The sequence below is a fragment of the Perognathus longimembris genome, chromosome 6 (assembly GCF_023159225.1).
Source record: "Perognathus longimembris pacificus isolate PPM17 chromosome 6, ASM2315922v1, whole genome shotgun sequence".
Lineage (NCBI taxonomy): Eukaryota > Metazoa > Chordata > Mammalia > Rodentia > Heteromyidae > Perognathus > Perognathus longimembris.
In genome coordinates, this window is record NC_063166.1 from 85,095,358 (window position 1) to 85,108,686 (window position 13,329).

Here is a 13,329-nt window from a genome sequence, read left to right on the forward strand (position 1 = left end):
GACAGCGTGGCACCTCTGTGTTTCTCGGTGTGCAGAAGGCTTGGTACCAGCACCACGTAGGTGACGGGCAGTCCCTTTCCTCCCCTAAACCATTTCACCCGAGCTCCTGTCCGGGCGGCCGGCGAGAGCCACGCCCCTCCCCCCACGCTGTACCCGCGACCGCCGACCACACACCGCGGGCTGCAGACACCCTCTCCTCTGCGCCCGTCCCTCCCGAGCTGCCCCAGGCCGGCCTGGGGGGTGGGCGGGTCCACATCCCCCACCCCCCGAGAATGCAGAGCTGCTCTCTCCTCTGTGTCTGCGGGCAGGGGCACCTCAGCCGGGGCAGGGGGCGGGGGGCATGAGAGGCACCTGTCCTGAAACAGCTTCTGGGCTCCCCCTAGGCTGAGGAAGAGCGGAAGACACCAAGCACCTGGGTCAGAGCCCCCCTTGGGAGACAGAGCTTCCAGCACTGTGGGAGGATAGAAGTCCTTCCTTGAGCCCCAGCCCATAGCTGCTGTGGGGGGGCCGAGGCAGGTTGGGGGCAAGCCAGGGGCAGTGTGCTCCCCACCTGGGGGCTCCCATCCATTGCTTCTTTCTAAACAGCTTTGGTCTCAGAGACGCACCCGGGTGGACTCCCAGGTGCGTCCCGTTGGACATCAGGGTTCTTCCTCAAACCAAACTGGCCCACTCCGTCCTCCTGTGAGTGTCCCGGAGGGCCGGAGCTGTGGTGGCTGCGGGGAGCCCCACCCCCACCCCCCACCCCCACCCCGCAGCCGGCCAGGCCAGGTGCGCTCAGCGCCGGGAACTGGGAACTGGAGGGGACGTCTGGTTCTAAGGCATGCTATGCAAATCACTCAGGGCCAGCAGCCAACCAGGATGGCCCTGGCGGTCTGGGGGCGTGGCCACCGGAGGGATCGCGGTGGTCCCGGCTGGAGGGCGGGGCTGACTTTCTCTAGGTTTGGTTTTGGGGGAGCTCGTGCTTCAGGTGTGCATGGATTGTGGGAAGTGTGTATACGAGTAAGGCAGCATGGATTCTTTTTCTCTGAAAACTCAAGGCCTCCTTGCATCCCCCTGGACAGGAGAAACTAACTGCGCCACACACCACCACGGGGTGGGGCGTCTCTCGCACTTCCCAGCTCCTCCTCGCTCATCTCCCCCCACACCCGTGTCACTGCCAAGGCCGCCAGCGACCCCTCGAAACCATGCGGGACGAGCTGCCGCTCTGGCCGGGGGGCGTCCGGCCGGGGGCCCCCGGATTTCCTCTATCCGTGCAGGCCGAGGCTACGGCACGGGCTCGCAGGATGTCCGTGTGGCTCCCACCTGAACAGCTTCCCCTTCGGCCCCAGCCCCATCAGCCGCTGGGGCCGGAGAGAGACGGGGTTCCACACCCCGCCAGACCCATCTCAGAACACGAGTTCCGAGGCCAACCAGTTAGCGTTAGCCGAGTGTACAGTCCGTGTCCCATGTCGCTCTCTCTTCTGTAGCTCGTAGCTAGGACACATCTGCGGTCGGGAGCAGCCGGTTCATTTCCTTAGGGAATTTACGAGAATCCTGCACTACTGAGTGGAGGGCGTGCCAAAGACACCCTGGCCGTGGCCAGCCCCTGCACCCCAGCTCTGAGCCAGCAGGTTTGCTCTTCCTGTGTCTTTCAGCACATCCAAAATGCTAGGTCTCCCCCCACCAAAGTGTCAGAGTAGCAGCCGAGCGCCTGGCTCTCCGAGATGCCCGTTTCCCTAGCCCGGCACATGCCCCATCGAGACTGAGCCGGCCCCGTGCTGAGGCAACACGTGGAGGGGGGGAGGAGGGAGGGAAGGAGGGCGGGCGGGCGAGCCACCCTTTGGGTCGAAGCTGGAAGGAACAGCACCCAAAGCTCGAGGCCGCACCTTCTTGCCCAGAGCGCCGGTGGGCAGAGCGCACGCCTGCTTCTGGCAGCTGGCCCCGGGGGAGCCACATCTGTGAATACTTAGGACGCATTTGCCTTTTCCTTTCTCTCCTTCCTCTCATTCTGCTTCGTTTTGCATGTTTCTTTTTGGAAATGGAGAACTGCGTAGCAGCCCGCATGACCACGGTTTGGGAAAGATAGCAGAGCGTGGGCCGCGCCCGCCACCCGGGCAGCGCGCCGGTAGACAAACGTTCCAACATTTTTGTAATTGTCAACAGCACAACTATTTTGTATCGTTGTTTGTATCATTTTGTACCGAAAAAAAAAAAAAAAAAAAAAGGGAAGAGAGTGGCCGTTTCCCGTGTGTTTTTAGTGCCAGGGGGTCTGGGTTGCAGAGCGAAGGGCGGCCTGGGCGCCGCCACGCCGGAGGTTCAATAAAGCCCTGTGTCAATCCGCCGGCCTGGCTCGTTGACTTCCGTCGCCTCAGGAGCGGGCCACGCGTGGGGAAGGCCGTGGGGCCCGAGGCGCCCAACGGGCAGCGTGCCAGCCCCAGTCCTCAACCCGGAAGACACAGGGTGAACAAAACCCGCTCACACCTCGTGCTCCGGCCCGCCGCATGCTGAGCGAGCCAAGTTATACCCGCGACCGAGTACGCTCCCTACAGAGCTCTGGCTCCTGGCTCCGGTGCACAGCTGGGCCACAGCTGCCTCCCCCCCCCAACACTGCATGGAACCATGCTCGTAAGACTCCATCTCTACCATCGCCGGGCACCGTGCGGCACGCCCGTCACCCCGGCTCCGGGGCCCTGGACTGACTGGGTGCGGCGGTCTGTGCCTAGCACGCCAGCGACACAGGGAAGGACCAGGACGAGGATGGGGAGCCAGGCTGGCCCTCTCTCAACCCAACATAAAAAGGGAAGGAGGAGTGGCTCGAGTGGGAGAGCACCTGCCTAGCGAGCCCAAAGCCCCGGGTTCAAACCCCAGTACCGAAGAAAACAAAAACGACAACAAGGGGGGGGGGCGGGGGGAGTAAGGCGGGCTCACACTTGCATCCACGATGACGTGCACAACAAAAGGTCACCCAGTGAATTACAACTATGGGTACAGCTGATAACTGTAGGCGCAATTGGCCTCTTGCTAATTTTGAGGGCATGGAGCAGCTAATTATATTCCCGAGTAGGCGACTGCTGTGTCTGGGACCGGAAGTCCAGGGCACGCTCCTGCTGTCATCAGCGTCCCGGAGCGAGGCCCCGGGCGGGCGGGCGGGGACGGGGCGCTGGTCGGGACGCGCCCAGCCCCAGCGCCGAGGGCTGCAGCAAAGACGCAGCAGAAATGTCCTAGAAAGTCCAGCTTAGGGGGCTGGGGCTATGGCCTGGTGGTAGCGTGCTTGCCTCATACACGTGAAGCCCTGGGTTCGAGTCCCCAGGACCACATATATAGAAAACGGCCAGAAGTGGCGCTGTGGCTCCAGTGGCGGAGTGCTAGCCTTGAGCAAAAAGAAGCCAGGGACAGTGCTCAGGCCCTGAGTTCAAGGCCCAGGACTAGGGAGAAAGAAAGTCCAGCTTAGAGCTGCAGACCCAGGGCTGCCTCGGGGACTCCTTCATAGGACAGCTGCTGCCCTGTGCCCCAGAGGGGCCCCCGAGGCCTCCTCTCCTAGGCCTGCCCTGGGAGAGCCGCCCGGCAGACTCCCCCGCAGTGCAGACGGCCGCCGTCCCAGCCGCCCACGAACCCGCTTGCCCCGCTAGGGCGCGCTCAGGCTGCTGGGCACCGGCCGGGACGCTGAGCCCGGCTGCCGGTCCCTGCCCGCCGAGGCACGCGCCGGGAGGCGGCTGAGCTCCGGGAGCCCGGGCTCCCCCCGGGCAGGCACGCGCCCCTTGCAGCACCCGGACGCCTCGCAGGCAAACCCACACGGGCTCCCCCGTGGGCAAACCTCGACGAGCCCATTGCGACTCTGCCAAGTTCATGTTCAGTCCTCGACGGGACAGGCGAAGCAGCAGAGGCGCTCACTGCAGATGCTTCGGTGACCCTCCCACTGACGACGCAGAGAAGCAACGACACCCACTGCAGGCCCTCCGGTGCCAGGCCAGGGCTCAGCGCGGGTTACGCGCTCACTGACCCCTTGTCTCTATGGCCACCACCCCCACGTAGTCACAAGCCAGGACAGGAACAACGGCTCACACCCGTAAACCCGGCTAGTAAGGAGTTGTTGAGAATGAGGCCCAGGCGAAAGTGCAAGACGCTATCTGAAAAAGCTGGGGACATGGCCCAAGGGGTGGAGCACTTCCCTAGCACGCCAGAGGCCCTGAATGGAAACCTCGGCACCACCACACGCACGCGTGCACGCACGCACATACACGTGTCACAAGCCACTACGGCCCAATGTGCTCTGACACCCTCAGAACGCAGGGAAAGGCAGGTCCACACGCAGGAAGACCTGCACGTGGGGCCTCGGCAGAGCACCGCTGACTCGGGGTGACAGGTGGGCTTTGGGGTCGTTTGTAGTTGCTGTTTGGGGGGGGGGGGTTGTTTGTGTGCCATGCATGGGGCTTGATCTCGGGACTGGGTGCCGTCCCTGAGCTTTATCACCTAAAAATAACACTCGACTACTTGAGTCACAGCGCCACTTCTGGTTTTATGCTTAATCAGAAATAAGAGTCTCAGGGGCTTTCTTGCCTGGGCTGGCTTTGAACAGCGATCCTTAGACCTCAGCTGGAACTACAGGCATGAGCCAGGGGTGCCCAACGGCTGCCCCAAACTTCAGAAGCGCCCACTGGAGGTGGGGTGGGGACTTTCATTTCTTTCCAGCTAACAATGCTATTTTTATTTAAACCATGAAATAGGCCAGAAGCACAGAACCCGTGAAGAGGGGACCCTTCCCCCTCATCAGTTAACAAGTGAACGATTTTTGCACACCACCTTGTCAAAAAATTTGTGTTTAATAAATAAATTACAAAAACAAAACCAAACAAGTGAGGGAGAGGCAGCCGTCCAGGCGCAGGGACCCAGGGTTACCAGCAGGCTTGCTGGCGTCTACCCAGAAAGAGAGAGACAGTAGGTAAGGAGCGCCTCCATTTACGTGGGGTGCTGGGGCTGTGTGTGAGCCGAGTGGGTTCCGGGCCCTGGTCCTCTGTGTGCCTTCCGTCAGCCCCGCCTCCCGTCCCTGCCCCCGCAGGGAGCCCCGTGGGGCTGGCCTCTCTGAGCTCACTTAGACCTGACCCCGGCCTTTCTCAGGACAGACCATGTAGCCTGCCCCGCACTCCCCGGTGCTCCGCCAGTGTGCACCTGAAGGCCTCCGGGCATCTCTGGTGCAAACCACTGGATCTTGCGGTCAGTGTGTGTTGAACCGCTCGAGAAAATGCCACCCGACAACTCCAAGCAGTGTGGGCGTTCGGCCCAGCCGCCCAGCACTCGGGCGGTCTGCCGAGCTGGGGCATTCTCGCCGTTTCCCATCGGCCTCGCGGTGGCCAGGCCCCGCCAGGGCAGCTTCTCACCTGGGCAGGAGACGCGGCACCGGCTCTGCGCTGCAGAGGGACCCGACACAGCAGAGGCGGGAAGGTCAAAATGGAATCACACTCGCACCATCTAACACCACACGCTCAGTCCCAACCCCAGCGCTCAGCTGTGACTGCACTGGCAGCGTCTTCAAGAGATAACTCAGGGGAGGAGGGCCGCAAGGCGTGGGGCTGGGAATGTGGCCTCGTGGTAGAGTGCTCGCCTCGTGGTAGAGCGCTCGCCTCGTGGTAGAGCGCTCGCCTCGTATACATGAAGCCCTGGGTTCGATTCCTCAGTACCACATATATAGAAAAAGACAGCAGTGGCGCCGTGGCTCAAGTGGCAGAGTGCTAGCCTTGAGCAAAAGAAGCCAAGGACAGTGCTCAGGCCCTGAGTTCAAGCCCCAGGACTGGCAAAAAAAAAAAAAAAAAAAAAAGAGGTCATTGGGCTAAGGTGACTCGTGTGGACCCCAATTTAGTAGAACTGCTGCCTTCAGAAAACAAAGGGCCTCAGCCCCAGACTGGCCGTGCCAGGAGACAAGCACAGGGAGGCGAAGACGAGACAGGCGTGGCCTCTGGGCACAGCGTCGCCAGCACACCTGCCGCTGGGGGGCGGGGCGGGGCTCCCAGGCCTCCAGCCTCCTGTGCGCCAAGGGCAGCGCAGCTGCAGGAGAAGCAGAGGAGAGCATGCTCTCCGGGGTGAGCGGCAAGCCCACCTGCCCGCCCACGAGGTCCCTCACGACAGGTGCACTCAGCTCTCGTGACACCACGCTGGCTGCCAGGCCCTGACAGGACAGCTTGTCCCATCATCAGGCAGCCGAGCCTCCAGCGCACCTGGGAGAAGCGTGCAGTTAGTGGGAAGCCGGGAAGCGCGGGCACACCGTGCGGGTCACCGTGGGCCTGGGCCAGGAGGGGGCCATGTGGTCACGAAGCCCAGGCTCGGCGGGGTGGGTTTCCCTGAGTGGGCAGCAGGGGGCGACAGGCCCAGCCTCCAGGCCTCCGGCCGCACCAGCTGCTGGCTGTCACCGGGTCTGGGTCCCAGACAAACACACTGGCAGGACCAGGACCAGGTCTCCGAGACACTCAGAAAACTAGGCAAGACATACAGATAAATTTGTTTTTAATAAAGGAGTTAATTTTCTTTCAATCCTATATAAAACAATAGCAATTAAAAACTTCATTTTTGAAAGTAAAATATTTACATATGAACAAGTAACTGTGCAAAATGTACATGAAAAAATGGAAAGACGGGATTTCCTAAAAGATAAAATAAAAGTGTAACAGTTCTCGGGTGTGGATAAAAAATACTGATCAGCGTTCAGTTCACACGTAAGAATTCATGTCTAACGTGAGAATTCACACGGAGAAAGCCAAAATATTTACAGTCATAAAAGTACTATCAATAGACAATTTAATACAATAACCTCTGAAAATATAAAGAACCAATTAGTATATTTGTAATAAAAAAATAGGTACAAAGAAGGGACTTTGCTCTGGACGTCTGTAAAGTCTGCCCACAGCTTGCATACAGTCTCTTAGCAAAATAATTATAGTTTACATAGCCATTTTATGTTATGTGCCAAAAATTATGTACAATTACTGACAAAATACACCAACCATTTTTCAACACTTGATTCACACTGAGAAACAGTCTTTTGATGATTCTTCTCAACTCTGATTTTATTTAATCTAAGTTTTCACTTTTAGCTAAAAAACACAGTGCAAGTAAAATATATTTATGCTGAAAAGGTTTTCATTTCCTTTCACTTTACAGCTTCACAAACTGTAGCAAATAAAATTCATTTGTACAGATGCTGAACACATTCAGGAGGGGCCACCGTGCCGGCCCCGACCTATGCTGAGCAGAAATGCGCCCACACTCCATGGGACGGCGATGACTCGTGTGTTCCTGGAGAATTTGGAGCGGAGAAGAGCGGGGAAGATAAATAGTCTAAAAATCAGTTTGCTTTGCCAACTGACTGCAACAAAAATAAAATTAAGTGAAATGAGGTCATTGGCTGTCGACATACACCTACATGGCAAGTTGAACTGAACTAAACCAAAATGCACAAACAATGAAGGAACTGCTACAAGGTGACAGAGGGCAGCTAGTTATTTGCTAAACGGTTCCGTCAGTCTTAATATATGGCTTGTTTGGCAGGAAGGCCACTCAGTCGGGGATGAGTCAGGTGTGGCTGTCCTTGAGCATCCACAGGCCTTTGTGTCTCTCTGCTACAGAAACAGGTTCTTCCACACTGAGAGCTCATTTAGAAACAGGAATAGAAAACTGTCCCGTTGTAAAGAGGTGGCTGATTTTAAACAATATCCCATTTGCTTGTTACAAAAAGGCGTCATCTGCAAATATATAAAATTGTCCCCAGGCGACTTGTCCTGTGTTACTTAAGGAATGCTTTGTAGAGCAACAGTGAATGGCTTGTCTCGCGCTCATTTTCTAAACAAAATATGAGGTCCCTGAGGTTGACCCGTGTGATTCTTTGCCGCGTGAACTGCCTGGGGGTCCCCACTCCGGAGCTGCCTGGGACTGCCGTGCCCGGGCCCGAGCCCTGGTAAAGAGGAAAAGAGAAGCATTAGTGGCGCTCCGAGGTGGGCTGCACCACAACAGGGACGGTGCGCGCGTCCTCCGCCTGGCACCTCCGCCTGGCACCGCCCTCCTGCAGGCGCCAGCCCACGCTGATGCACCCAAGCCCCTAGGGGGACGGGCGCGGGCAGGAGGCCCCTCGACCTCACGCGTCAGCCTTCCACCCCCCGTGCCTCACAGAGCATCGCTGGCCCTAAACCTGAGGGAGGACAAAGGGGGCTCTGCCCCAGGGCAGATGGCTGAGTGGCTCTGGGACAAGCAGCCGCCAGTCTCCACGTGGTCACAGCAAGGCTGCCTAGGGGACCGGGAAGGGGACGGAAGCCCACATCCGATGCCACACCTCGGGCTGTGTCATCCATCCCTGCTCAGCTGACAAAGGCACTAGGTCTCAACTCCTGGGTGGGACAGGCTGGTGGTCAACTAGGGAGGCCAACGGCTCCGAGGCTGCAATGGTCAGGTGCAAAGAGGGCTCCCTGCCCCACCGGCTGAAGCAGACACCCAGCCCTACGGAGATCGGCTCTCCTTCCAGCCAACTCAACGCCTTGCTGATCAGAGCACGGACTTGCACGGTAAGCAAATGTCTGGTAGCTGTAGCTCCTCACTGTGCCTCTGTTCAGCAGAGCTGAGTGTCCATGTCCTGTGGTCAAATGGCTGTGTACACCCAAACACACAGCAAGGGCGTCCTTACTGCACCTTGAGGCAAAGCTTAAGAAGCTAGAGATAAGCATGTTCTACCAACAAGGCTGCAGGAGCGGTGCGGCCAGGAAGGTGGCCATCACAGCGGGCTGGCAGGACACTGCCACCTCTCTGGCTCCTGTGCCACCTGTCCTGGCCAGAGGCAAGATGTGTCTGAAGGTAACGACTGGTCAGTTTCTTTCTCCACTGGGCAGCTGAGGCCCGGGTGGTGAGCTCCCCCAGGCTCTGGCCACTGCCATCGGCAGCCTTGGCCTCTGGCACAGCCAGCTAGCCGGAACACGAGCTTCCTTGGCGAGGCCTCGGCAACAGGCGGGGTGCAGGGGAACGGGCTCTTTTCTCCTGGGGGTTCCTGAGAATGGCCGAATCCACAAGTGCCCGAGACACGGGGGTCTTTACAAGGCTGGGATCCAAACCGTACCTCCCCGTTTACAGACGTGAGCTTCCACACCTGCGCCCGTGTTACACCCATCTAATTCACCCTGACTACAGGCTCAAGAGAGAGGATTCCCGCCTCGGCCGCTCGGCCTGGGCTGACTCCACCCCTCTCCCCTCAGGTTCAACCACTTAAACCTCATGAGGAAGAACTGATCGCCTAGGTATCAAGTTTAATGAGTACTCAAAGTCAGAAAATCCAGATGAATGCTATGAAAACTGGTGCCCCGGACCTGATGAGGAGCAAGTCTAAGTGCTCATGAGAGCCCTACGGGCCCTCCTGGCCCCGCCCAGCCTCGCTGGGAGAGTTGGGGGGGTGGAGCCCGTCCCTCAGCCTCTGCAGGGCCCAGCTGGTGTGCAAGCCTCTTCCAGAAGCTCTTCAATACAATGGATGCTCCTCAAACTCGGGTCCATCCCGCTGGCCACCGCTTTTCCCACTTCTTCCTGGCCGGGGCTGGCGTGGCACACAGTGAGCGTCTGACCCCCAGCGCCCGGCAGAGGGCGGCTGGCCTGGGCCAGTCCCTAGAAGGCAGCAGCCGCTCCTTCCGCTAGGTGGGAGGTGGGGGCAGGACCGGGCTGCAGCCTGCGGGGCTCCGCGGCCCGGGCCTCATCACCGCCCTCGCTGCGAGGACGGAAGCTCTGCTCCCGCCCGCCGCAGCGGCCCAGCCCACGCGCGGGAGGCCGCCCAGGAGCTGCAACCTGCGCGCCTCCGACCCGACAGCTCAGGGGCATCTCTGGCAACTGGGGTTTTTTCCTCTGTAAGTAGTGACATGGGTGACAAAAGTAAGAATTGTTTTTAAAGGGCTAGAAACTCGCCAGGGCACTAGCCTCGTGTGCACTGGCTCTGTACTCACTCACACTTGCCCCTCTCAAGTGTGGCCTGCCACACACTCAACGTGCAAATGAACAGGAGTCCTCCCCTACGGTGGGCACCCCTTCCCTTCCCAACACAGGGCTGTGTGACCCAAAGGCAGCCTGGGCTCCAGCAGCGGCGCCTCCAGCCCGCGCGCTCACTTCCCGGGTGGTGGAGCTGAGAATTCATTCTTTTCTCCAACACCGACATCCCTTGAGCTCAGGGCCCACGAGCAGGCCCGAGCCAGCAGGGCGGGGTTCCCAGGGGTAAGGCAAGAATGCCTGTGCTCCCATCCCTGTTCCGAAAGTGGCAGCTGGGAGCAGTGATGCCCAACCTCCAAGGGGCACCACGGCCAGCCTCCCCGCCTCCGTCGTCGACCACAGGAGTCTAGCCCATCCCCAGACATGGGAGGAGCTTCCCAACACCCATCCGCAGCCGCAGAAGACACCACTCTGAAGAGGCTGAGCACAGTGGTGTCTAGCCACCCGCCCCCACCTCCACAAGAAGGGAAAATAAAATGCACAGGGCCCATCCGCACTCATGGGCGCTAGGTGTGTCCAGCCCCCAGGGTGTGCCCTTCCTGTCCCCAGGCTAACGAGAACAGACTCTGAGAGAAGACAGGTAGAGGAGGCAAGAGGCCAAGTTCACCTGACACTTCTGCCTGAGAATCTAAGAGCTGAGTCCTGGTGCTCAGGACACAGGCTGGAGGAAGGGCCACGCCATGGAGCCCACAAGGTGTCCTCAAAGGGAAAAACAGAACGGTCTGAGACTAGTCGACAAAAGAAGAAAGGGGAGGGTTGGGGTCCTTCAAGAAGAGTCCTCATAATCAGCATACCCTGCCAGGCGGCCTGAACTTCACTAGGCTGCCAGGAGAGGGCGCCATGACACCACAAATGCATACACTCAAAACTAGAGAGAGAAAAGCAAATACACAGCCACTGCAGATTTGGGCCATGAACTTGACAGGGACAAACTCAGCAGGAAAAATAGAAGACCACCACAGAGCAACACTCCAAATACAACAAGCCGCTCCTAAGTTAGCACAGAAGTTAAAAAGCAAGTGGAGGTGTGGCTCCAGTGGTAGAGAGCACAACCCTTGAGGGGAAAATCCAAACAAGAATGCAAAGTCCCTGAGTTGAAGCCTCAGTACAGGCCAAAAAAACCAAACAGCCCAGAAGTTCAAAAGCTAGGAACAAAAGATCCAGAAATGTATCTGGGCACCAATGGTTCACACCTCTAATCCTATTTACTCAGAAGGCTGAGATCTGAAGGCTTCAGCTTTGAAGCCAGCCCGCCCCCTCCACCCCGGGAAGAAAATCCATGAGATTTATCTCAGAGATAACCAGTAGGGGCTGGGGATATGGCCTAGTGGCAAGAGTGCTTGCCTCATATACATGAGGCCCTGGGTTCGATTCCCCAGCACCACATATACAGAAAATGGCCAGAAGTGGCGCTGTGGCTCAAGTGGCAGAGTGCTAGCCTTGAGCGGGAAGAAGCCAGGGACAGTGCTCAGGCCCTGAGTCCAAGGCCCACGACTGGCCAAAAAAAAAAGAAAAAAATAAACACCGGGGGGGCGGGAAGGCAGTCAGAAAGGCCAGAGGACCCATCACCAAGAAGGCAGCAAAGGGCTGGGAATATGGCCTAGTGGTAGAGTGCTTGCCTCCTATACATGAGGCCCTGGGTTCGATTCCCCAGCACCACATATACAGAAAATGGCCAGAAGTGGCGCTGTGGCTCAAGTGGTAGAGTGCTAGCCTTGAGCAAAAAGAAGCCAGGGACAGTGCTCAGGCCCCGAGTTCAAGGCCCAGGACTGGCCAAAAACAAAAAACAAAGAAGGCAGCAAGTCTGTGCTTTGTGCTTGTGCTAAATGCGGAGGCAGCAGGAGACCAGCCCAGGACAGTGACTGAGACTCATCCCATTCTCCTGCTCTGCTTTCAACAACCAAGACAAGGCCTCCAGGTGAGAAAAGAAAGAATGCATGAAGAGAAATGAAAGGGTGTGACAGCTGAGCTCTTCAAAACCAACATACAAGTCAGACCAGATTGATAGCACATATCTGTAATCTTAGCTTCTAGGGAGGAAGAAGGCAGGAAGATGGTGAATTCAAGGCCATACAGTCTCAAAAATAAAGTACAAACAAAAATATTTGGATGCATGCATTGAGAAAACCCAGCCTACATAGAGGCACACCATGGCCAGTCTAAGAAAACCAATCCCAAGGCCATTCCACAAGAAAATAGGCAAGAAGAGTACACCATGAAAGGACATGAGCCGGGACAGGAGACAGAAGTGCTGCCAAGCTCTGACAGTACCAGGTACCCACCGTGGCTTAAGAAACTGGGGGAAGGGGGATTGAGCCAGGGGCTACAGATCTCAATATGAACCTCAACAATAGAGGGAACAAACTGCCAACCTCTGAGTGAGAACTTGGGGGAAGTATTGCTGCCACAAATCATTCCAAGAGTCCAGTTGAGATGAGATTCAGAAAGTGAAGCAGCTAATAAGGAAGCCTCAACATAAAGACTGCTCATAAATCATTACTTATGGGCTACGATAAAAGGAAGGTCAAGAATGAGAGGCTCGGCTGGGAATATGGCCTAGTGGCAAGAGCGCTTGCCTCCTACACATGAAGCTCTGGGTTCAATTCCCCAGCACCACATATATGGAAAACGGCCAGAAGTGGCGCTGTGGCTCAAGTGGCAGAGTGCTAGCCTTGAGCAAAAGGAAGCCAGGGACAGTGCTCAGGCCCTGAGTCCAAGGCCCAGGACTGGCCAAAAAAAAGAACTGAGAGGCTCTGACACAACTAAATGCTCTGACAATACAAATACAGAACAATGAACAAAGGTAGAAAACACAGGCAAAACGAATTCTGTCCCCAGAATCCTAACCAGTAGAGTGCCAGATGTCTCGCTCTCGAACAACGCGCATAGGTCCAAGACGCCTAATCCTCCATGAGAACCAGGATGGCCTTGGTTCCTGGGAAAACCAATGCAGCACCTTACATGTCAGAGGTGATCCTGCCACCTCGAAGAGCACATACAGCTCTGCCCCTCTGCGCTGGAAGCAGCCAAAAGACTCCACCAGGCCTTGTGTTTCCACATGTCCCAGCTCCAACCTCCGGGGCCAACAGTACACTGTACAGCTTGTCGTCTTCAAACTCCAGTTCCCACTAGAAGAAACGAACAAGTTCTTCCTGGGAAAATGGCTGTTCCCAGGCCTAGAGCAGGACACACATACCGTGAGCATGTTGTAGTACCCTGTCCTTCCAGGTGGCAAGAACTCAATGTCACAGGGTGACAGGATCCAGAAGCCACCTGAAGATGCTGCCACTGGCCAGAGGTAGCACAAGGCGAGCCATAATGAAAATGAGGAACCCATGAGCTCATGAAAAAATT

General features: G+C 57.3%; 1 protein-coding gene across 1 annotated transcript in view; it reads right to left on the reverse strand.

The window, feature by feature from the left end:
• Positions 1 to 6,457: 6,457 nt before the first annotated feature.
• Taf4 (TATA-box binding protein associated factor 4) overlaps positions 6,458 to 13,329 on the reverse strand; it is a 60,232-nt gene continuing 53,360 nt past the window's right edge. Inside the window, 1 exon segment of the mRNA XM_048349689.1 lies at positions 6,458 to 7,918. Within this exon segment, the coding sequence (XP_048205646.1) occupies positions 7,751 to 7,918 (168 nt within the window). The 3' untranslated portion in view covers positions 6,458 to 7,750.